This window comes from Electrophorus electricus, chromosome 1 (genome assembly GCF_013358815.1).
Source record: "Electrophorus electricus isolate fEleEle1 chromosome 1, fEleEle1.pri, whole genome shotgun sequence".
NCBI lineage: Eukaryota > Metazoa > Chordata > Actinopteri > Gymnotiformes > Gymnotidae > Electrophorus > Electrophorus electricus.
This window is the reverse complement of record NC_049535.1, coordinates 21,634,910-21,660,604: the sequence shown is the minus strand read 5'-3', so window position 1 is coordinate 21,660,604 and position 25,695 is coordinate 21,634,910. Positions and strand designations below refer to the sequence as shown.

The window sequence follows — 25,695 nt, the reverse complement described above, 5'->3', positions numbered from 1 at the left end:
CAGTCTTATCGGCTACATGAGATCTTCAGAAATGATCTTGGCAAGGAAGCTGGAGACTTTCTACTCTTTCTCTCTGCTTACGTACAGTGGAGAGTAAACATCCTGTTTCTTCCTGAAGTAAATGATGAGATTTTTTTGTACTGAGTACCAAATTATTGTCTGAGCACCATCTCATCACCGGGCATCGTCCCCACCACTGTCGTGTCGTCTACAAACTTGGTAATTGGGTTTGTATTGTGGATATGTGTACATGGAGTAGAGAAGGAGGCTCAGTACACAGCCTTGTGGAGTTGTGCTGAGAGACAGAGTGGACGAGTGATGGGGGTCCGTGCTGTCTGACCGTGGCCAGTCTGTTGGGAGGTCTTTTATCCAGAGACAGCGAAATGGAGAAATTTAGAATGAACTTTTATTCTTCTAAAACCAGTTCAGGTATCTATATATTTTTGAACATTTACAATAAAACAATATTGGGTCACCAGGTAATATTTATGTTTAGCTAATCAGTTTCATTTGTTAGTAATCTCAGTATTCAGATAAGTAAAAATTTTGTCTCATATGTCCCCATTCAGATGAAATGACTATTACATTACTCTGACTTGTTACTGTTTGCAGAAACGCTCAGGTTCCCCCCCCCAATAGGTGAGCTGTTTGAGAGTATCCTGCTGAGCACTAGAAAATGACCTCAGCAAAACACGGGCTCGTCCGGGATTTGAACCCGGGACCTCTCGCACCCTAAGCGAGAATCATACCCCTAGACCAACGAGCCGACATAAGAGGATATTTTGTTGGAAAACTTTTCCAAGCGTTTTTGCCACGTATACTGCAACTACATGAACGTGGGATCGCAATATTTGTCACTTTACTGCCATCTTGTGGCTGGATAAACGCTTGTTTCTTGAGTGACCCTGGGGTCAGGCGGTAGTCGCATTATAGTCGCATTGCCGGGTTTACCGTCGACCAAGGTATTGCGGATTTTGAAAATGTGCAAAAAACCGAAATGGAAAAAGACCGCAATAAGAAAAAACAAATGTCGCAAAAAATACGCTAAGACGAACCGGAAAAGTGAGAAGATCGCTAACGATAAAGAATGATGGAGACGGGTGTTTCGATGAAATTATGGCCTATTAAGCCGTGAGACCGAGTAAAATTTCTCCATTTCGCTTGTTTCGATGTTGCTCCTAATCACGGTAGCCTATGTTAGGATATGTGTACATGAAGTAGAGAAGGAGGCTCAGTACACAGCCTTGTGGAGCTGTGCTGAGAGACAGAGTGGACGAGTGATGGGGGTCCGTGCTGTCTGACCGTGGCCAGTCTGTTGGGAGGTCTTTTATCCAGAGACAGATGTTGCGTTTGAAGTATGTGAGAAAGCTTGGGACATTTCATTTTATGCGAAACAGCATTTAACATGATTCAACAATATTTCAGGATTTCATTTTACGTTTAAACAGCGTTTAACATCATTTAAAATTTGTTTTTATGTACTTTGTCAAGCCAACATAAAGTTCATTCATGAACTTTGCCTTTCTGGTTATGTCTTTACACCCCCATCAAATTTTGTGTCAGTTTTCCCTTCTCTATTTAGTGTTTGGTGTATTGCCTACTTAATCACTGTTGAATTTTAAACTTTTGTAATATTTCAGATGAACTTAGTTTGCAGCTCTTTAATCTGTAATACAAAAAAGGAAACTATTACACATCTATTTTCACAGCTCCTGAATGTAAAGTCACAAATACATTCTGCATATATTAAATGTTCTACTCCATCTCTAGATTAAAACCATATAACATAAATTATATGTTATTATTCTTGTTGTTGCTGTGGATGATGTTATGTAAATATAATTAATGAAACAGTGTTTTATCTCTTCAAAATAGCTCCTGCATAATAAATTATATATTTCTTTTTTTATTAATAAGATCGCGAAACAGATTAGGCCTGTTTCTGTTCGATGGATGAGATTTTTTTCCATGTTTTGCGAAAAGTTTGCCAAATCACAGTCCCTGGATCAGTCGAAATTGGATACGCATGCGCAATGCTTAGCGGAAGAAGTATGAGCCCGGAGCGGAAATGGGATCGTTCTTTTTCTACCACGGTTTGCCATCATGGTGAGTGCCCCTATATATGAGGAATCTAAACTTCAATAAATGTTGAGTAATGTATCAGTTTTGATCACTGTAATACCACAGTTAAAGCAATGACAATCTACGAGTGATTTTAAAGCCTGTTTGTGAAGTATTTCCTCCAGAGCTTTTGCTAGCCTTGGGCGAAAGTTATTTCGTTTCAGTGAGGTGTTCAACAACGTGGTGGCTGAGTAGAGCTCAAATTAGGCCGGAGATGTTTAAATGATTTTAAGATCCAGTCTAGACGGGACTTTAAAACTTCTTACATAATAAGTGCATTACATAATATATAAAACCCAATATGGCCACAGCTGTGTCGTTCTGATAGTGTTCATGTTGTTAGCAATAGCTAACTAGCATAGAAAATCAGGTTGGCTAGCTAGCGAGCGCGCTAAGTTAGCTAACCTAGCCAACTCTAGTTCAGCAGTTAAATGTTTTAAAGCAATAAACCCTTTAGTACATTAAAATATAGAAATACGTCAGTGCTCTTAGGTTCACGTTAAGCTTCTACCGGTACTGTATTGAATATTTATAGCCAATACCTTGGCCAGGTAGTTATTGTAGCTTGCTTTAATAAATTGGAAACCTTTTTTTAACAGGTGTTCAAGCGTTTCGTCGAAATTGGCCGCGTCGCCTTTGTTGCCTTCGGACCTCACGAGGGCAAGTTGGTGGCTATCGTAGATGTCATCGACCAGAACAGGGTAAGAACCGGTGGTGATAAATAGCGCAAGTAGCATACTGTGCTACTAATGACTTTTTTTGCTTTCACGCTGTTTCAGTCTAAGCCACGCAAAGAAAGCTAATTCTCCAGGTGAAATTGCATAAACTCGTGTTTGTTTGTATAGGCACTGGTGGATGGTCCGTGCTCGGGGGTAAAGAGGCAGTCTATGCCGTTCAAGCGCATGCAGCTCACTGACTACGTCATCAAAGTACCCCACAGGTAAGCCCAGATACTTTTCCCAGCAGTGGGAAAATGAAGAGCTACGCGAGCACATATCAGTCCTTTAAACTTGCAGAAGTGTGTTTTCAGTCTAGTAGCAACATGTAATTGTAGCAGTAATAAATTGGGTCGGTGTCAGAAGTTTTAATTTGCTATATGAAGGACTTTAACAAGCAGTGTTTACAGGGCAAGCGTTGAGGAGCACATTTCTGCTAGACTACTTGAAAAATTTTGTAGCAGCATGTGGTTGGACTATTTTTGTTTGTTTGTTTTTGTTTTTTATAGTTACTTATAATACAAAAGTAGTAATAGCTAGTGAGGAACTGAATATTGTAATATTCCAAATTCTGATAAATTTCTAGTCAAATATGTTGTCGATTTCACTATGGAAAGTTAATTAAAATGAAGTTTGAGTAGCCACAGACGACCAAAAATAATTGTTTTGTCAGTTTAAAATACCATGATCCATTGATTTGGCATTGAACCATCACAAGATGTCGTTACTTGCACTTCCTAATCATGGCATTGGACTAAATGACACATTCAGTGGGGACAGTTTGTAACCTGCCACTCCACTTAACCAGGATGCTTCCGTAGTAATGCTAACATGACTATTGAGCCTCTAATTTTGCTGACAATTAGCCTTGTAAGCCTAAAGATGGCATTTCAATGGGGGGAAAACTGCCCTACTTCATACTGGAAATTTACTTTGCACATGAATCCCCTCCAAAATGCCACCCTTGTTTAATCTTTACAGTGCTCGTCAGAAGTATGTGAGGCGCGCCTGGGAGAAGGCCGAGATCAACCAGAAATGGGAGGCAAGCAACTGGGCCAAGAAGATTGAAGCCAGGAAAAAGGTAATGCGCTCCACCCCTCAGCACCTGGCACCGCACGGCTGCCCAATGCACAACAGTCTCCATGTCATTCTCCTTTCACCACAGTGGGTTTGTAAGGTTGACAAGACTCTGAATCGGTCATTTAAACTCAAATGTTCAACCGTTGACTTGGAACGCAATTCATTTGTCGTGTTCTCACTTTCACAGAAGGCCAAAATGAACGACTTCGACCGCTACAAGGTCATGAAGGCCAAGAAAATGGTAAGTGTGTTTGAGCTCACGCTTCACAAACCAGCTTCTGTTGGACTGTGGCATTGGAGTAAAGGCGGATGCCTAACCTTGTGCTTTGTCTGTGCAGAGGAACAAGATCATCAAGCATGAGATGAAGAAGCTTCAGAAAGCTGCAGCCGCCACAGCGAAAAAGGCCTGAGTTCTCCTCAATAAACCTGTTTGACTTGTACACCTCAGCTCCTTGTGAACTTTTATTTATTGATTTATTTTTTCCATTAGAAATTTTTACACATGGACAAGTTAGAAGACTGCTCTGATACAGCTACATTACACACACTAGATTGAGCCACACAACTTTGAAGATCAGAAAACAATCTGCGGATGGGATTTCTATCTTAAAAGGTGTTTGTGTTGAAGTTCCCTGTGCAGTTGTGAAACCTGTAAGAACAGCATTTTTTAATAAGCTGGCAATGAAATAATGTCAAACAAGCAGCAAAGGGACAGGTAATGGTTTGGGCTAACAAAGCAATAGCTTCCCTATTTTATAAAAGTAGAACATGCTTCCTGTAATCACTGATGTGATTGCCACTAGTGGACTAAGTGTAGCTCCATTTGGTCGTTAGTGCTTTAGAAATGACATCCATTTATCTTTTCTTGGAAATTTTTCAGTCGTAAAACCATATGAAGGTCATGTAACATGCATATTTACTTCCTATGACCAGTGACTGGCAAAATTTGTTCTTTTCTTTTCATTTGTATAAGCAATTGTAGGAAGAGAAACTACTGAGGTCAGTAAAAATAACTAAAGGGACTTTGTGTTCTATCTTAGCCTAGCACAGATTAACCCTGGTTAATTTGACACTTTATCCTAGCTTTGTATGACTTGGAAAGTTGATGGTGGCACTGTTGTATGATACAAAACCTGATTTCTGAAATGCCACCCTACAGTACTGTAGGTCATTCTAATCTAATAACCTTAATCTCACACACACACACATAGGTTTGGGGTTTTTTTTGTAGATTACTCATGAATCTAAACTGTAGGTGAGGTAAACAAGTGAATGTTGGCTTACCCCAGATCACGCAGGTGCTAGGCAATCATGGAACATGAGAATCGGTTGTTTAAACATCACACACCTTTTCAATGTTAGCCTACATACTATGAATTCACCCTCAGTTCAAGTTACATTTTATGCATCAGCCTTTGTTTTTTAATATTTGCATGGCAAGTTTAGGTCAATTCAAAAAGTAGGGGCTGGCACAAATTGCAAAAGATGTCCCTAATCAGTAGCACATTTGGAGATCCTTGGAACGGAACAGCAGGTTTGCCACATGAGCCTGTATCTGATAAAGCAACAGGAAATGTGTGATACCACAAGGCCATGGCATGGACCATGGTTCCAAAAGCATATTTCCAGCACCTTATAGAATTTATGTAGTGAAGAATTGTTCCGAAGGTGCAACAGAGTTTTAGCCAATAGTAGGTAATAAAGCCACCATAGCCGTCTCTAGCTGTATATTATGAAATGGATGTCATTTACAGTGTAAAAAGTCCTGGAAAATTGACTTTAGAGACTCACTTGATATGTCCAGTGCACCAATCCTGTGCAGTAACCTTCTCCAGCATAGATTATCTATAACTTGGCCTTCACTCATGCAAATAGAAAGATCTGGCACATGAAAATTCTGTATGCTCTTACCCTAACTGGCAAAGTGGGACCGTTATTAAAATACAACAGCAAGTCTACTTCACGAGCAGTAGGCAGGAGCCAGCTGAGTGTTATTTAAGGATCGTGCTGAGGAGTTCACAGCACACCACACTCAGACATCATTTGGAGATGAAGCTTCATGTGGTCTTCACATTGTTGTTGGTCACTTTCCCACTCTTCTCAGCTACAGTGCTACTGCACACAGTAATATAGCATTTCATTGACAGATGTCTTTTTTTATGGGTAGGATATGAAGAGTCTGTTGTTCTCTCTCTGTTTACAGGTCAGCTACATGATCCTCTGAAGAGCCATCAGAATGTAGAGACAGAGCTCTTTAAGTGAGTAAGAGGTGTGGTGTACGTCTGCCTGTATTCATCAGTAAAGAACAGGCACTCTGTTCCGTAGTCTGCTTTTGCACTTTAGCAGGCTAACTAATAATTATCAAGCATCTCAAGGAGTGCTAGTCTAAAATCAGGTCCTGGTCCAGGTTTGACAATATTCCCAAGTTTTCTGAGAACAGTAGTAATCTCACTACAAATGTATAGCCTAGTGTCTCACAAGGCCACTTATGTGAATGAATAACAATTCCTTGCATCTTGTTCATGAAATAAGATAAAATATATAAAATGTCATTTTTTAATTAATCCGTATATTTTATTTAAATTTAAAGTATAGTGTATATCATTTGATGTCTATTGCTCGACTAAAAATGGAGAAATAAAAAATTTTTCAAACCAAAAAGCACACAGTTCACAATCTTAATGGACTGTCAACTGCAAATCAATATGGTGAAGCTGTTTGCCTAATGAATGTAAGAAACTCTATCCCTATGTGTTAAGCATTTCTAGATGTAACTGACCAGAAGCCTTAGCTTTGTATGCTGTACAGAATGTATAGCTTTCAGTTATGAACCTACACCTGTGACAGAATATTTTTCCTTGTTTTCTTTGTTACTCAGTAAGACCGTATACAATGTGACATTCCAGTTGTTCTTTGAAGGTGCAGCTACTGTCTCACTGATAAACTATGACCTGAATGCTACTTCACCTAATGTGATGAACACTGATGTCTTTCTGCCTCTCATACAGCCACTGAGAGCTGCACTGACCAGAGGAAGAGGGGGGCCATTGTCAGCTGGAGTCTGTGGTGCAGATCCACAGCAGCTGGTCGATCATCTACTAACTCTACAGCAACTACTGCATCTGAACCGCAGCTCAGACCTGTCTTGGGTGTGTGATGAGAGTGTGTGTACTGAGCACTGCATGTGTGAAGCGGCACAAGTTTGTGATGACCAAACCATGATTAGGAAAGATCAGACCACCAGGTACAACTTGCAGAACACTGTAGCCCTGCAGGATGAGCCAGCGGTACTTCAGGCAGCCTCCTCAGTGTTTGAGAAGCAGTCGGTCATGTCCACGTTACTGCTCCTCCAGAAAGGGTCACTACTGTTACTCAAAGGTTCAGGGGCTTGTCTTACTGCATGTGGTCGCAGGGTGCTGGTTGGTCATGGGGGAGGAGATGATGGAGGCATGAGGCTGGAGGGATACAGGCCAGAGGAACTGACCAAGGTGGTGCGCATGATGAAGATGGAGAATGGGCAGGTACGCACCCTCAGCCTGGTGGGCTGTGAGCTGGCTAGGGACCTGCAGTTTGCAGAGAAGCTGCTGAAACAGCTCCGGGCCCTGGGTGTGGAGACCACACTTCTGCTCCGCACAAGCCCGCTTTGACAAAGGATGGCAGTATGAAAGTAACTGCTCAGCTGGACCATGCAGGAAACCTGCAGAATAGAGTGGAGAGGAGCAGAAGAGGACAAATCAGTACATACTTGCATGGACATTCTTCAGGAAAGACCTTGGCCTACAAAGTCAGAACGTTTTATACTATTAAACTGGCAAGATGATAAAGCCCTAACCAAAATAGAAGCATGAGCATGGTCCATTTTCTTTGAAGGAGACAATATAAATACAGGCAGATTAATCAGATGTTAAAAACGTCACTTGGAAAGAAGATGAAAAGGACTTAATTAACACCATCTTCGTAATTCAAACGATCAATGAGGTCGTTAGAGAAATAAGATACCATGCAATACAAACAGATTTAGGTTTTATAAGTTGAATGAGGCACTGATAGGAATATAAATTAAAGCAACAGATCAAAATTAAAAAAATATTACAACAATGACTTATGAAATAAAGACCTTAGTGCTGAAAGTTTCCATTGGTATGGAAACTTTTGCGAATAAGAAATGTCATCATTAACTGTGACAGATGAGGCCATTATTTCATGGCCACAGTCTTCGCAGAATCTGAAACTTATGTTTGGGCTCTTCTGTTCAATCATGCTGCCTGTTACCTTTCTGCTTATAAAAGGTGAAGTTTGTTGCTTTTTTTTTTTTTTTTTTTAATTCCAATCCAACAGCTAGAGGAAGCTCCTGGGTTAAATACTGAACACAGGGGGTTCAAATCAGAATCAAAACAAATGAAGTACTTGAATTAGAGACATTTCCTTCCATCAGCAGTTCAGGTAGATAACTATGGCAAAAAGTGGGTCATTCAACAGAAGCTATTCTAGGGAATCCAAATGTTATCAGTAAGGATTTGTATTAAAGTTACATAACCATGGCAATGAGGATGCTTTAGTTTGATTAATGCATGTGCAAAGAGCCAAGATGCAGATGGTGGACCAGTTGCTTGCCTTCATCTATCCATCCACAGATCAAAGTTGGAGAACAACTTTTTTTTTTTTTCCAGAAATAATGCAATATAATCTTAATCTGTCAACATTTGAAGGATTTTGTTAGGGGTATACCATGCCACTAGACCAGTGTTTTACAAAATAATCAAGATATTTAAACAACCTTTATTTTGCAGAAAACACAATGATCAAAATTAGAGAACAATGACTGCAGCACAAAGATTACAACCGCCAATCAGTAGGAAGTGTATAGGCCATGGCTTTGAATGACATCAGCACATCCGCAGCAACAAAACAGTTTGTCCAATTGCATGTAGAGGGCAACATCACACTCCCTACACTTCCATGGAGTGTCCTTTCGCAGACCTTGACTTTGGCAATGTTCGCATCTCCTGCGGCCCGTGGTAGCTTTCGCACTGGGTGCTGCTGCGTGGACTTGGGCACAGGAAGATGACCCGTGTGTGCCTTGGCAGGAGCTGTGTGGAGAGGCAGGCCACAGAGCTCATCAGTCAGTCTCCACAAAAGGTCTGTGGACCACAAAATGGGCTGCTTTTGTTGCACTGCATAGTTCCTTGTGAAGAATGAAGCTCTTGGCTGTGGCAATGTCCAGAAAGTGATAAAACAGCTTTCTGTTGTACTCTCTAACTGGTCTGGGACAGGGGATTGAAACCTTTGTCCAGGAGCCATCTTGCTCTTTCACATTCCTCTGCACAGTTTCACCAGAATGTGCTACGCGTGCTGTGGAGCAGACCAAAACCTCCTTCGTGTACATCCATTTGACATAAATGATGGGGCCATCACGGATCCATCTTATAGAACCTCTCTTCGACATTTTAGTGAGGGTGTTCATATCTGTCTGTGGGTCAGTCTTTGCGGTTCTCCCTGCAAATTCCACAGGCTGAAAAATTGCGCTCATGGAGAGCCCTGAAGAGCTTGAGGCTATAATAAAAATTACCCATATAAATGTGGTAGCCTGTGCCCAGGTAACCTGGCTGCACAGGAGACATAACATCATAGGACAGCCCATGTCCAGATGGGATGTCACTTCTTCCCGTGTAGACAGAAGAATCCACTTTCAGTCAGCCAAGACAAACAGCTTGATTCCATCCTTTGTTGCTTTGTCTTTTATGAACTGGGTCATCCCAGTTTTAGCCCTTGATGTAACCTTCCTTTCAACCACTGCCAGCTCTCTGCAGGGATGATAAAATGACTTGCATGCATTTTTCAGGTTGTTCATCAAGGGTTTTAGAGAGAAGAGTCGGTCATGCTGGCCTGTGCCCTTTTTCTTGTCATTATGGACATCACCAGGGTTGCTAAGATGAAGATTCCATGATCACAGACATGATCTGTGATGGCAGAGGCAAAGAAAAGAGGTGATCATGCCTCCAGTAATCAGAAATGTTGCTGATTTTCACCATCGACATGTAGAGAAGCAGCCCCATGAACTTCTAAAAATCCTCCACGTTCAGGTCAGTCTATTTGTACTTCTTTTCCAGTGCTATATTTTTAGCAGCCTGCTTATTTGTGTGTTGGCACAGTGTTTGTACTGTTTGTACAGGAAAGAAAAATTTGGTGCGGTCAAGGGGTGTTTATTTGGAGGCATAACTGAGCTGTGGTCCTGGTGTCCGAGCTGGTCTTTGTCTGTCTTCCAGGACAGAGTAGCTGGCTGATGTGCAGGTGAGGGTATTGATGGCTGTGGGGGGTGTGGGGGTATTTGTGACAGATGGGAACGGGACCTCTGTTGGCCGGGCAGAAGGTGATGGCTGCAGGGGAGAAGCTGAGCACCTGGTATGCAGAGAAGATAGTAGAAACTGGTGAGATGTTGGCTGCTGTAGTGATTCACTGGGTGTTTGCAGCAATGAATCCTCTCTGTAAAAATATAAATGTAGGACACATTATTACTAAGTTCATTGAAAGTAGGTTCTCACTCCCTTTCCTTTTTCCACCTACAGATCCCACACATGCACAACAGTTCATTCACACTTTCTCCCATTGTAGAACTCCACAATCTACAGGTTCCAGTAATTACAGTAAAAAATTTTTTTTACTAATGTACAAACGTCATAACTATTATACGAAAAATCAGTTTAACACATGTTGCACAGAAGCAGCATGTATCTATCTAGCAGCAGATTTCATGTTAGAGTTGGGTGTGCTCAGACTTGGTAACTGGTTCGATGGTGGGTCTCGGTCCGTTTCTAAACGAATTCTGCTTGGTTCGCCGCGACAGAAAACACTGAAAACAAAAAATATTTTCCATTATAGCTGTTAGTCCGGTACAGGCATAGGAACTATACGTCGTCTTCTTGCTGGGTTTCCAGATGGTAAAAATAGCACTAGGTTAGGTATACACAACCTCGATAAGCGCATTAAGACCACAGACTGTATCATACGTGCCTCATACGGCACTTTAAAAAAAAAAAACATAATTTGATTCGATAGTAAATTTATATGTGTGAACGCTAAGCAAACCAGGACTAAAATGTAACCGAACCGAACTACAAGTATAAACACACCCTAAATGTAACTTTATCTAGTTACGTTCACTACTATAGCGATACTGTGAAGTACTTTCACTTACCTATCTTCAAATGGATCCCTTTTATTTTGGTAATCCTCAAATGAAACAACATCCTCGGGATATGAAGCTCTGTTCTCATCGTCCCTACTTTCAAGAATCACTCAAGCTTCATCAACTATACGCCAATCCATCATCGCTAGTGACATACGAACCAACGAATCACGCGTAGGCGCGTTTTTATCCTCTATTCATTGGCGCTTAACTCCTATCCACAAAACTGAGAGGGCAGATCACACACTGTATAAACAAGACATAGAAGGGGATTGAACGACACCGGGAGAAAAGTGAAGCCACTATGCGTCCACTGCCCTTTAGCGGCTGGCTGCAATACAACTTTTAACCCCGCCCATTTCCATGGACGTGAACAAATTTTATTTCAAATTACACATCTAATTATTTTTGTCAATTGTGTTGTATCAATTCTAAAACGTCCCCTCACGTTAATACCGCTCTCAATATTTTTTTTTACGATTAAAGGGTTTTATATACATTATTTGATTATTTAAATGAGATGTTGCGGATGAGGTGATTGGTTGTGTGGACAACTAATACTGACGGTGAAACGTGAACGTACATGCAGCGAACTCAACGTTAGCTATATTAAGCTTCACATGACATTTTACCTCACTTCACTTTTACCTTTCACTGTACTGTTGACTGTTTGAGTTGACATTTTTTGAAATAAAGCAGTATCTTGTTCAGTTCAGTTCTTTTAGGTTTGCCGAGGTGGCTAGCTGCTAGCGTTAACTTCCTAGCTAACGCTAGCTTGTTTGTCGAAATGTCTCCGAAGCACTTGATACCAAAGCATACCTGAGTATTAAAATATTGGTTGTCGTGTCACATGCAATTAAATAATGTGAATGATATCCTGTAATTAGGTAAAATAAATATAATAGGCGATTATTAAGTATATCATTTGGAGGACTGAATATGGCTTCATTTAAGGTCATTTAGCTAGACTGCTAAAGATGTTAATTCCAGAATGGGGTTGTTGGAAATGAAGGCACATGTTTACTGATTATGGATTATTATGAATAACTAGCTAGCTTTTATTATGTTGTGTGGGCGTTTCCTAACAAGTGTAGCCGGAGTTTGGGTGGAGATACTGTCTACTGCGCATGCTCTGGTTCCAATTTTCATCTGTTGACTTTCATTTTTATTGCATTAAACAAATCTTTTAGTTGTTTAACAGAAAATGTAAACATGTCCTAATTAATTTCAAACTTTATAAACAGACCTGCTTTGGATTTTAATACAAAAGGATCTATTACATTTTAATTAAACTAAAGCTTGTTGACACTATTTAACATAAAAAAACAATAGAATTGAACTAAAATGAAATATCAGCAGCTATTTTGCCTTAATAATTCTGGGTTAATCTTTACTTAAATAACTTCTCAATGCAAACAAGATAAAATTTATAGAACTGGATAAATTTGCTTTGACTAAAGGTTCATGTGCTATCTATCAGATATGTAATTGACAAGCAGAGATTTATTTTTGTGTGAGTTTGATTGTGTGTCACAAGCAGACAGGTAGAGGTGGGGACAGAACGGAACCAGACTGTCATTGACCTTTCATTCTCTCATTTTGGTTACATTTTATTGATGGAAAATTTGTTAGCTATCTTTTTGTTTCAAACCTTTCTTGTGCAAAGTAAAAACCTTAGATTCAAACAAAGAGAGCTGTTAGAGCAGCAAGCTAAGGCTCCATACTCATGCTGGAAACCTAAACCTGAATTTGTCTTTGCTTTATTCTACTGATCTTCAAAAAAAGACAACAAAAACATTTTCAGGTTAAATCTTTAATTTAATTAGAGACTTATTTTTTGCAATAATGAAAGAATCACTAACCAATCAGTGATTAAACATTTTGAATTTTGTAATAAAGAAATGTATTTTGATAAAACAATAATGTTTTAGTGAGTGAATAGCAATATTTCATGCCATTAGACTCCTCTCAGCAATGGGTCACTGACCAAACACCTCCATCTCACACAGGCTCAGAATTCCCACTCTTGGAAGAACTGCAGTCATATAGCGACCCTTCAGAAACTTGGTGCAGACAAAATACTCAGTCTGTCCAGGAGGGATAGAGGAGACAGTGGCACAGCTGGGGAACACAAGGAAATAGAATGAATCATGGGTATTAAATAGAAAACTGATTAAAAACCTCAGAGATTCAGCAGCAGTTTTCTGAACACACATTAAATAACATGATTTAAATGAAATGCCTATATGGAAATTATTTTCAGACACAAATGTACTAAAACTTACTTAGCATCCCGTTGATTCTTTTTTATTTTTCACCACTGAAAGTTGATTGTGTTCTTGTGCTCATTGGGATGCCTGGCCTGTTCTGAGGGTTTTGCATTTAACAGACATTCTTGTTCAGAGCAACTTACACATGCTCGCTGGGAATCAAATCCATAACCTCGGTGGTACTACTATCATGCTGTATCTGCTCTACATGAAGTTTTGGCTTTGTGCTTTATGTAGACATATTTGCTTTCATGTTAGTCAGTTAAGAGAGAGAGAGAGAAAAAACATGTTTCTGAAAGTCCTTGTACTACAAGTAGAGAAGAAAGCCTAAGTACAAACAACCCATCACTGTGTGGCAAAGCAGTTAGAAATGTGTACACTGGCTGCATAAATCTGAAAAAACTCAACAACCATCACACAGACAGCTGGCATAGCAGCTGTTCAAGCAGCAAACAATCAAAGATCTTGCCATGTTCATACAACTGATATCATGAATATCACAGAAACCGCCAACATCTAATGAGCTCCATAGATCCACTGCATCCCCACCTACTCATTCAATGTGGAGCATTTGAGTACCAAGTATATGGCTCCACTGTTCCTATCCTATGCTCAAGACTAGAATAAAGGCAATAAAATGATTTCTATATTGATTGTGCACTAGATTTCAATACTACCCCTATATCTAAAGTTCAATAATAATAATAATAATAATAATAATATATTTTATCTATAAGCACATTTTAAGATACCCAAGGTCACAATGAAGATGAAAAAATAAATAAAATTAAATAATCATAATAAACAATAAGATAATAATGCAGTAGAAGCAATTTGTATTGCCTCAGATTTGTCATTGCTTACTTTTAGAAAATTCTTAGCCATCCAAGGTTTTAGGTCAGCCAGGCATTCAACTAGGGCATGTCTGAAGGCTCAGCATGTAAATTTTGTGTACAAAATAGAATTGGAGACCATGCTTTCTGATAATGTTACCAAGGCGGAACATGTAAATAATAAAGAGTAGAGGGCTAAGGACTGAACCCTGAGCAACACCATGTGAGGAGGCAGCGTAAACTTGCCATTAGAGACAAACTGTTGTCTATCAGTGAGATATGACTTAAATCACACAAGTGCAGTTTTATTGATGCCAACCAGGTTTCCAAGTCTACAAATCAAGGTGTTATGATATACTGCGTCGAAGGCAGCAGTAAGATCTAGAAGAATAAGTTTGTTCAACAAACCAGTCAGCTGCTACCAGCTATATTATAACCCTAATAAAGGCAGTTTCAGTACTGTATTCAACTTTAAACCCAGAATGAAACTGTTCAAATAATGGAAGGCAGGTGTTTTCAACTGTGCTGCCATAGCATGTTCAAGCAGTTTGCCAAGAAAAGGAGGGTTGAAAATAGGTCTGTAGTTCTTAAAGTCCTTAAGGTTAGGCCTTTTAAAAACAGGAGTGATTGTAACCAATTCATGTCTTATAGGAACAGAGCCAGAACTAAGATACATTGAGGACTTTAGTTATAAGTGGGCAAAGGGTGGGAAGTGTAGAGGGTATGGAATCCAGATGACAGGTAGTGGCTTTGGCTGCCTTAATAAGCCCAGAGGCTATATTTTCATCCACAGGGGCAAAAGTAGAAAAGCAGCTGACAGTTGAAGGTGACGGCAATGTAAAATCAGCTACAGATCAAGATGATCGCTAAAGCTGGAGATAGATTTTATCTATTCATTAATATTTTTTTTTGTGAAAATTTATAGCATTTCTATTGAAGATGCAAAAGGGAAAGTGTTAGCAGGTTGCATTAGTTTATACACAGGAAAGAAGAGAGCTCTAGCATCTGACTTCTTAAGGGCCTCCTTGTAAATCATAGCATGATCTTTATAAGCAAGTACATGCACTGGCAGACATGTTTTCCTACTGAGACACTCTAGCGGGTATACAGTAGCTTTTGTATGATGCAGCTCAGGAATAAGCCAAGAGGCCAAATAATAATGTCACAATATGCATTTTGATATGTGCATATATGTTTAGAACAGCCAAGACAATGTTGTCATGAAAGACCAAGGCTCGGGGGATGATATTGTCTAAGGGACAGGAGCCTTGTTGTTTCTAAAATTTCTAAAAGTAATATTACATAATTTTTACATTAAATAATGTATTTTTTTTGAGTAACATCACTTACAGAGGATTGTCTTTCCCATCATTCTGTAGGGAATCTCCAATACGAATCTCAGCCCCGTTCAAACAATATGAACAGCAGTCACCTTGGTTGGTCAGAGCCACATAGTGGATAGTATATGTGTGATGGAGGTCCACCCTCCACCAGGGGGCACTCTCTAGTGCTGTATATGTACAGAATCCGTTCTTCAAATTAAAATTTCTATTCCCATCTACGGCCTTTTGGGCAAGACTGTGCAAGCTGGACTGGGTTGCTGTTCCTCTGAGGGCGAGATTCCTCAGGTCAGCTATGTGGGGAAACCACGGACAAAGTTAGTACTCTTTAAAATAAATTAAGTTTCAATAATTGTATCTTCAGTTTGAGGAATGTACACAATGAAGCTGAATTCCTCATCTTTAATCAGTTACTGAGAGTCATATCCTCACTTTTGCAGATTCTCACCTTCAAATACCTTTACCTCACAGAGAGTGAGATATTTTTGATGTCCAGGTATGACAATATTAACAAATCTGCCTTTAACAGGGGCGAACTTGTACGTTTCTGTGGCACCACTCTGGAGGGATCCAATGGTAGCAACTCTGTAGATGCATTAAAAGCAGGATGAAAGGGTAATTGAGCACTTGCAGGAGTAGCATAAACACTCAAATGTATGAGAAAAGTCTCACAGGTGATTGTTGTTGCCATTGTTCTCAAGGCTGTTGCCGATGCGAATCTGAGCTCCATTGATCCGCTCTTCACAACAATCACCACGGTTAGTGATGGTTACCATGTCTACACTGTAGGTGTGAGGCAACTCCACCCTCCACCAGGGATCCTTCTCAAGCACAGTGTGAGTGCATGTACCATGCCCATAGTTTGTATCACTGTTGCCATCTACAGCAAACATAGCCTGTCCTGTGTAACCTGTAGACGACTGCGTTGCTTTGCCTTTAAGTGCAATGTTCTCTGTTCAGGAAAACAAAGAAATATGAGAGCTCAAAAATACTTTGAAGAGTGACTCAGGAAACAACACGCAGAGAATTATTCATTATTGGGATGTAGCTACCTCTGAAAGCAGTGACACAAAGTCCAGGTAGGAGCATAAGGGACAAAATCACAGATGGCATCATCTGTATGTTTGAGGGAAAAAAGAGCATATTAGGGTTGTTTGTGTGTGTGTGTGTGTGTGTGTGTGTGTGTGTGTGTGTGTGTGTGTGTGTGTGTGTTGTTTTCTGTTTTGTCAGCTGCAAAGTACTCCAAGGACCTAATCTGTTACTCTCTCACACTTTCATATACCTTTAGCAGGCTGCACTTCACTTCATCTCCACAAGGGAGAGATAATTATGGGAAAGGAGAAAACTGGCATGAACCCACACCCACAGAATTTCACAAATACACACTGAGGCAGGCAACATGTTAGAAGAGCAATCTGAATAAATGAGTGGAGAACAGGACAAGGGATGATGTTTCCAGACAGGTATACTGCATACTACAATTAAAGCTTTGCCGTGTAGGTTTGGGCAATTGGCAACATCTCGGGTTGAAATGCGTAATTGTGTGAAACGTACAGAACATTTGTTACATGGGTTGTGCTATGTTCCATTTCCCTGAATGGATTTATATGATGATTGAGAACATGTTGATATTGAAGTATTCAGAGAGACCTTGATCAGAGATCCCTCTACTGGCCAGCCAGATCTTTCAAGATTGACCAAGATCTTTTATAGTCTATAAATGCCTCCGTGGTCTTGTCCACATCTACCTGCTCAGCCTCATAGGTCTCCTAATTAGGCTCTCCTAGTCACCCTACAAATCTGTCTAATGGGCCTCCACTGTTTTGCTCCACTCTTCCTCAGTGAATTGATCGTTATGTTTCAGTGAAACCTCTCAGACCTCTCAATAGAAACATGGTAGTAAAACCCACTATCCACTAGGAATCTGAGGCCTCTTGATGATCTAGGCAGATTGAAGGGAAAGGTTATGATTTACTGGTTTAGATTTGTTTAAATTTTTTTAATCTGTTTAAATTAAGTGATTTACTTTCTAACAATGTAACTCTTATTTGTATTACAAATTATTTCTACTTTTTGTTCTTTGCTTTATATTTCATTTTATTTATCCATCTGATCTTTATTCAGTTCTTTGAATTTCTGTTGATTTCATTTTGATCTGTAAAAAACTATGAATCTGGTTTTTAAAATGTCCTATATAAATAAAACCTATTTCTTTATTTATTATAATAATTATTATTATTGTAGATGATATGCACTTCTCAGGTGGTGAAGTACTTTGTTCCTCAACTGCCAAGCAAATCAAGGACTTGGGGCAGGGGCACCACTAGACACAATTTAAAATGTAAAATGTTTCCATGCCCACTATAATCATGTGGGTAAAAAGTCAATACAGAAGCCTTAATGCTTTACCTTTTAATCTGGATTGTTGAGCAGAACTACAAGAAACAAACATTAGCATCATGCAAATTCACTACAGGTACTACATTTCCCATGATGAAACATCTTTCCCAACACTTGATTGTCTCACACTTTCAGTCACGGCCAATTTCTCTGTTCACTATAAGAAGATAGCAGAAGAAATTGACCTACACTAGTATCTAAAAGCAAGTTAGCCACTCATAAAACAAGCTAATGATAATACATACATTTTAAAACTAGCCACTTCAAACCATTTAGCCTGCCAAAAATAATTTGACCACCAAAGAAAGGCATAAGATACTTAAGTTAGCAAAGTCATTGGTTATGTTAGCAAGCTTTTCAAGTGTGAAGTATAACCCGTAAACTACTCATTTTGCAAGTGCATGAACTGATGATGCCAAAATAAAATGACAATTCACATGTAGTCATATGCACATGATTTGTTCCCACTGGTGGAGAAGAGCATGCAGAACACTACGCTTCCAAATGTTACAATAGAATTACATTGATGCAAAAAAATAAATAAATAAATAAATATATATATATATATATATATATATATATATATATATATATAGAGAGAGAGAGAGAGAGAGAGAGAGAGAGAGAGCGAGAGAGAGAGAGAGAGAGAGAGAGAGAGAGAGAAATACGATACATTATTTAATTTTACATACAATATATATCATTAATATCTTTTATGCATAATTCCTGATTTCATTCTGTGCTCTGTCACCAGGTTCAGAATCTTAGTGTCATTTTGGACTCAACACATTTGATGGCCACATTAAAATCATTACTAAAACAGCCTGTTTCCATGTCAATAACACTACCAGGCTGCGTCCTTCATCTGCTCTCTGTGCCTCCCTTTGGGTTCCACACTTTTGGACTTTTAGCACTGTAGGCCCAAAACTCTAAAACTGTATTCCATAACATCTGTGCTTGAAAACCTTTTCCAGATCACCTTGTCTAATACTTAGTTCTAAATAGTACTATATTTGTTTTACCTTTTAATCTTTTCCTAGTGGTACTTTTACTTTTTGCTGTCATATGTTGTTCGTAAATCTTATATTCTGATTCTATGTACTTTCCATAACTTTTGTAGTGTCCCTGAGGACCTAGAAACGTCCTTACAAATAAAATTTCCTTATTATTGTTGTTATTATTATTATTACTATTAATGTGAAATGAACCACAAATAATTAACAAGCATTATTTTAGCTGTGCTGTTGATATGCTGACATTGGTCTGTTTGAAGGCTGGGACACAGGTTGTCATAGAGGTGGAAAACAGCATGGCCATGCCTGTGCTAAACATCAAGTGTACCACAGTGCTTTCTCAAAGACATTTAATGGAAGAAAACATTGACTCAGTCTACTGCTAACATGCTTGTGTGTGGTATTGTAAAACAGTCATTGCTTTAGAGAAAAATGAAGGAAAAATCTACATAGAGGAAAATGCTCTATTCCAAAGTTAGACATAGACTGGACTCACCTAATTATGTGCTTCACTGCACTGGTTTGGGAGATTACTTTTCTTTCTCTCTCTGAGACCTTTTCAGATACAGCATTTATCTGTCAGTTACACCATGCAACGTCCCCCAAAATCACGCAATGTCCCCGGAAATGAATCGTCAATATAGTTGTCCCCCACTCGAGATCGCAATCTACATGCTATCACCCTAAGAATGTCACAGTACTTAGTTATTGAAGACATAGCACCAATAGACCATCATTTAAAAAAATGAGATATGTAATAGCCCAATAAGATAGAAAATTTGTACAATGCATTGAAATGCACAAACTAAACATCTAGTCAACTTTTTAATAATAACCAAAAGCAACCATTACCATCGACTGCAGATACAACATTCATTTTGTTCATCATCCAATTTTTTTTTTTATGTGCCTCAATCGCAGAGTCAGGGCTCGTAGATATGAGTCTTCCTGGTAACTCCGACACTTTGGGGATGTTCTTGTGAACTCATCTCCTTATAAATTATTAGTCCCATGCAGGGTAAGACCCTGGTACTCAGCCAGAGCTGTTGTGCCAGTAGAGTCTTTCTGACTCACCACAGTGCCTGATTTTACTAATGATACTCCCTCCTTAACCAGTGAGTGAACCTGTTTACTCATTAGCTGTTATGTTTTGTCAGAACCAATTTTGCTTTGGTACACTGATCTTAATAAATTAATCAGTCCAGTTTACTTATTATTAGTTACACGTATACAGCGCCTTTCTCAGTAAACAAGGATGCTTTACAATCAACACACTGCACAATGCATTTACATACAGTCAACACACCGGTGAGAAGCAGAAGATTTAAAAGAAAAAAAGCCTTTGATGGATGTGGAGATGTACCTCAATTTTGTGCTCATGAAATACTCATGCTGAGTGGAGGATGTTTAGACAGATAAGAATTTTTCTGCCCTTGTGACCACTGTTCCTGTTTCACATGGTTTTTGTGGTACTTATTGTAAAGATTCATATATGCAACTGCACAGAAGTCATTGTATTGTGTACATTGATAAGGTCAGTACATACAGCTCCCGTGAACCTACAATTGTAACAAAATAAGTGCAATTCTCAAGGGGCTGTTGTTTGTATATTTCTTAAGTCTAGGAGTTAGAATGAGACCCGTTTCATCACTGATATCCAATAGTTTTTCTGTCTCTGCTACTTCTTCCAATACTAGCACTGAACACCTGTTGACACAGCCCCCTGTACTCATGAAGCCCTGGGCCTCTGTTGCCTGCACGCTTAAACCAACCATGGATCAACCTGTTAAACAGGTGCTGAGAATGGTCTGATACAGGACCGAATTCATGTATTTAATGTGTTCCACTTTTAAATCGTGTCATTTAACGCTTCTTTAATTGTTGTAAACTATTCAGATGAGACTTTTATTTCATGGAGGTGGTCTTTGTGGAATCTGGTCTGTTCCTGCTAAATGCAGGAAGCATCACGCAGGGATGATGCTTTGTCCTCTGTGAGAGCAGGCACCTGCATTGGTCCAGGGAGCACAGCATTGAGCAGAACTCAAACCATGAAGAAGCAGATAAAGATGATGAGATAGAGGTACAGATTGGTGAGTCCTCAGGGTCATGGGTAAGAAGAGAGAACAGAGTGGAGGGGAACTCTACACTGAATGATTCGGTTGTTTCAGCGCAGCTAGATGTTGTCCATAAGGATATATTTAATACATACAGGAAAGGTAACATGCACAGGTAGGAGCTGAACGAGACAAGGAGACAGATGCAAGTGCAGAGGGATTTAATTAATTTAAGAACATGAACAAATAAAACCAAATATTATAAACCAAATGTGAAACAACAGGTAACACTGGGGAGAACACTAGAAAATGTACACTAGAACGGGATAAACAATAACCAAAGCAAACTATGACTAGCATGAAGAACAAAACAGAAGGCATCATCATGGGAACTGTCACATCAAAGAGGTTTTTCTACAGTAGTAGAAGCTAAAATGTAGTAGAAAAACCAACACAATAATGTTTTTAGTTCTGACATGAATAACACTTAGATTTCCCCCCAGTTAGACCATTTTAGCTTAACTGACCTGATAATGAGCTCAACATCTGCAGTCAGCAAAAGTGCTTAGGTCTTCCGAGAGTGAGGACCTTTGACTTAGAGAGAGTGGGTGAGAGGTGCATCTGTTGTCTACCATGAACATTTTCTTTCCACACTGTAATACATTCTCATAACTGCTCCGGCAGGGATGACAGCACAGCACAGGCTATGGACAGACCTATTCAGGAATTTACAACATACAACCAGAGGTAAGGAGTGTATTTGTGTGGCAACAATAAGACCTAGCTCTTATTAAATTACTCTTGTGCTATAATTATATTCATTGGTATGGAATGATTTCATCTTCTCTGAATGTAGTACAAAATATATCAATAAGCTGTTCTACAATACAGTAACTAAATATGCTTGTTATGATATTCAAAACATTCTTAGTTTAATGTGGTGAAAACACAAATATTGACTATAATGCTGTGATCTGTCTTCTCTAATTTGTTTTTCTTGTGTGTATGTGTGTGTGTGTGTGAGAACATGGTTGTGTACCTTAGATCCTCATGGGTCTCTGGGTGGCTCCCATCCTGGTGCCCCACTTCACCCACCCGTCTTAAAAATGCAGAGGACCGAATCCTTCAACGTGAGTCTGTCTGGGAGAATGTGTGGTATGGTATGGTTTTATGGGATCTTTCACCCCTATGCAGCAGGGACTGGCTGGCTACCTCATGACACAAGCTGGGTCTCTGAATTGAAATCAAATCCTGTTTTCACAATATTCCTCTACAATTCTCCACCATTGCGTGATCACATACATTGACTAAAAAAGGGAGGGGGGGAATTCTGTAATCATTGAGCAGTGTAGATCAACACTCACAGAAATATTGCAGAAACTGACTGTCAAATACTACTCATTTCATTATCAGCTATCCAAATGCACTTCACTAGAGGGCATGTGCCTATCTCCAATGGCAACTACATCTGGACTCTTGGCTTCAATGAGACTAAGGACTTAGGAGACCCTGATGCCCAACAAGCTTCCCAGGCCCCCAGGGATGAGGACTCCAAGATCCCTTTGGTGCTGCTGCATGGGTTTGGGGGTGGAGTGGGACTGTGGGTGAAGAACCTGACTGCCTTGGCCCAGAGCAAGAGACCTGTGTACGCCCTGGACCTGTTAGGCTTTGGCCGCAGCAGCCGAACAACCGCACGCAGCTACTCTCAGGAAGCCGAAGAGCAATTCATCCAGTCGCTGGAGGAGTGGAGGAAGGCAGTAGGGGTGGAGCTTATGATTCTGTTGGGCCATGATCTTGGTGGGTATGTCTCTGTGGCCTATGCTCTGACATATCCTCACAGGTCAGTGAGTGCAAACTTTTCTAATATCATTGTATCCGCACACAGTGGAAAATTATCGTGCAAATAATGTAACAATACAAAGATGCTGCACTATTTGCTCATAGAGAATGGTTTCAGTCCCACAGTCCATTGTTAAGGCTCTGCTGTTAAGTTGTACTATGCAAAAGACAAATACATGCTGACTAAACTATGCTTACTATATGTAAAGAACATTTTGAAGGAGTCTTAGAATTGGTCAGAATAGTATTTCAGTCTGTTATTAATCTCCCATTAACTTATGTATGGTTTTCCAGCGTACTTCTTTCTGATATGTGTTTGATGCAGAGTGAAGCACTTAGTGCTGGTGGAGCCGTGGGGTTTCCCAGAACGGCCTGATGCCCAGGGGTCAGATTGCCAGGTCCCCATGTGGATAAAAGCTCTGGGCACCGCTCTGAATCCTTTCAACCCTCTCGCTCTGCTCAGGATGGCAGGCCCTCTGGGTAACTATGCACACAAGCACATACACGGTGCATCTATGAGAGAAGTTATGCAAACCCTAAGTGCTCCTGAGGGGCTTTGGAAATCAAACCCAGTGCCTGATGGACAGTGGAATGCATTAAACAAAGAGCTTATGTCAAAACTGTGTCTTACTCATTATGCCTTATTTGCATTCTCTCTCTCCCTCTCCCTCTCTCTCTCTCCCTCCCTCCCTCCCTAAGGTCCTTTATTGTTGCAGGGTCTTAGGTCAGACTTCAAGCAGAAATATTCCTCTCTGTTCCAGGATGACACAGTGCCTGACTACATTTACCATCTAAATGTCCAGACACCCAGGTACCCAAACACATTTAATAGTTACTTCTAGATTTAAATAGGCCTGCAAGAATAAAATCACTGCTTGTAAAAATAGAGGAAACTTAAAGCCTAACAATAAATACAGTAAAAATTGCAAGCTTCTTTCTTTTACTATACATTTAAAAGCTCATTTTAAATGAACAGCAAAAGAAAGAAGCTTGCAGTATGTACCATCACAAAATCTAATTTAACTCCACTGACACACATTCAGTTTGTAATCCTTGCAACAGTATATAGACAAACATGTGTAACATATGAGCACCTGCAAAGACTCAGGCATTGATGACTTCAGTCACATTCTTGTTTGAATTTTTATTCTGGAAGTGGAGAGACAGCGTTTAAGAGCATGACAATCCCGTACGGATGGCCCAGACGACCCATGATGCAACGTGTGGGGAGGATCAATCCCATGATTCCTATCTCCATTATCTGTGGATCCCGTTCCTGCATTGATGGCCAGTCAGGACAAGCCATTCGGGAGATGAGACCCAATTCGCGGACAGACATTATTGTGAGTGCACTGATATGACCTGAAAATGCTGGATGTTTTTCCAGGATGCTTACAAGGTTTTCATCCTCGCTCTGCCTTAGATCATCGGAGGGGCAGGCCACTATGTATTTGCGGACCAGTCGGAGGACTTTAACCAAGCTGTACTAGAGATATGTGGCGATGTCAAGGATGGAGAGGAAGCAGCAGAGTGCAGGAAGATAAAAAGGACAGAGTGACCCTAGTTCATGCCTCCCTGTCTAACTGAACCTATAGCTGACTTTACAGTGGTGGGAAAAGGCAAGAAAACGGCAACAAAACAGCAATTCAAAGTGTTTCACAATCAGAATAGAAAAAGCTTATTACAACCTGAGATCTATCATCTCAGGACGGTCTTTTCCAAGACATACAGTAAAAAAAAGTAACAATTTATTAAAATTGAAAATACATCTGTATTAATGAAAAAAAAAGGAAATGTATTAATAAATAAAATAAAATTAATAAAATAGACTTTCTGTCTGTGTTTGTGTTGTGGAATTTATTGAATCAGCATGGTTCTGTGTTGTCTTTGCGCTTTACTGTGTAATAGTGTTTTCATGCTAGGATGTTTTCCCCGTCACAAGATGCAAGAATGAAGAAACAGTTCAGAAAAACAGGGTGAGAGGGCAGCAGAACTGAGAGGCTGCCAGTGAGGCAGCACTGCCCGTAACTGCTGTTGGGGAACTGATCTGCAGTCAAGTGACAGGGCTGAGGTATACTTTTAATCTGAAGTAAGGAGTTAGAGTTTTGTGTATTCATTATGTATACACAATTGCTTCTAAGCAAACTCAATGTCTAATGTCTATTCAGCTCTTCAGTCACTGCTTTTTCCTTTGAACACAGAACACAAAATTATATAGGCCTACCTATTTTTGGTTTATAATACATCTATTTCCTATAACTCCATTCTTACATGGCATTTTCTTATATATTATTGCTTTTCCATAAATGACGTTGACAAGTTACTGATTTTATTTCACATTATTTCACTTTAACGATTTAGCAATTTTTTACCATATGTATTTGTCAATTTACTTTGTAACTTTAACAGGCTGAAACATATTTAAATCAGTCTATAGTTCATCATCGGTTTTATAGTAATGTTCTTATTTTTGTTGATACCAGTTTGTCCTGTTATTTAGCCTACCTCAGTTTTGCCTAACTATGCTCACAACGTCTGTAAAGTCATCCAGGATAATTTATGTTAACAGGTATTAACACTAGCTGACATCTGTTACAGTTCAGCATGGTGGGAGAAAATTGAAGAAGAACATGTTTTCTATATTGTGGACAAATATACTAACAGATCTAAAGATTAAGGAAGAGAAACTAGGTGGGACCTGTAAATTTTGTCTTGTCAGCTGTAACTGTAATCCTGGAGGACAGCCCTCAGCCTAGACTGGCCTTATCTCGTTCTCTCTATAAATGTGTTTGATTGGCACAACGTTCCTCTCAGACTTCTGTGAGGGAGACAGAGTCAGTACA

General features: G+C 39.7%; 2 protein-coding genes, 1 non-coding gene and 1 pseudogene across 3 annotated transcripts; 2 read left to right on the top strand and 2 right to left on the bottom strand.

The window, feature by feature from the left end:
* Positions 1 to 694: 694 nt before the first annotated feature.
* trnap-agg lies at positions 695 to 766 on the bottom strand. Its single transcript has one exon. It is a non-coding gene; the product is annotated as a tRNA-Pro (tRNA).
* Positions 767 to 2,055: 1,289 nt separating this feature from the next.
* Positions 2,056 to 4,364, top strand: rpl14 (ribosomal protein L14). Its single transcript, XM_027014419.1, has 6 exons — positions 2,056 to 2,106; positions 2,721 to 2,822; positions 2,967 to 3,061; positions 3,819 to 3,918; positions 4,105 to 4,158; positions 4,256 to 4,364. The coding sequence occupies exons 1-6, from the start codon at positions 2,104 to 2,106 to the stop codon at positions 4,325 to 4,327; spliced, it is 426 nt and encodes a 141-aa protein (XP_026870220.2). The 5' UTR covers positions 2,056 to 2,103; the 3' UTR covers positions 4,328 to 4,364.
* Positions 4,365 to 13,082: 8,718 nt separating this feature from the next.
* Positions 13,083 to 19,845, bottom strand: LOC113580074 (annotated as a pseudogene).
* A 1,859-nt stretch (positions 19,846 to 21,704) lies between these two features.
* Positions 21,705 to 24,579, top strand: LOC113580092 (1-acylglycerol-3-phosphate O-acyltransferase ABHD5). Its single transcript, XM_027014422.2, has 7 exons — positions 21,705 to 21,760; positions 22,058 to 22,143; positions 22,427 to 22,853; positions 23,178 to 23,332; positions 23,552 to 23,663; positions 24,009 to 24,195; positions 24,276 to 24,579. Exons 1-7 carry the CDS (start codon positions 21,720 to 21,722, stop codon positions 24,408 to 24,410), a joined length of 1,143 nt encoding a protein of 380 aa, XP_026870223.2. The 5' UTR covers positions 21,705 to 21,719; the 3' UTR covers positions 24,411 to 24,579.
* The last annotated feature ends 1,116 nt before the right edge of the window (positions 24,580 to 25,695 follow it).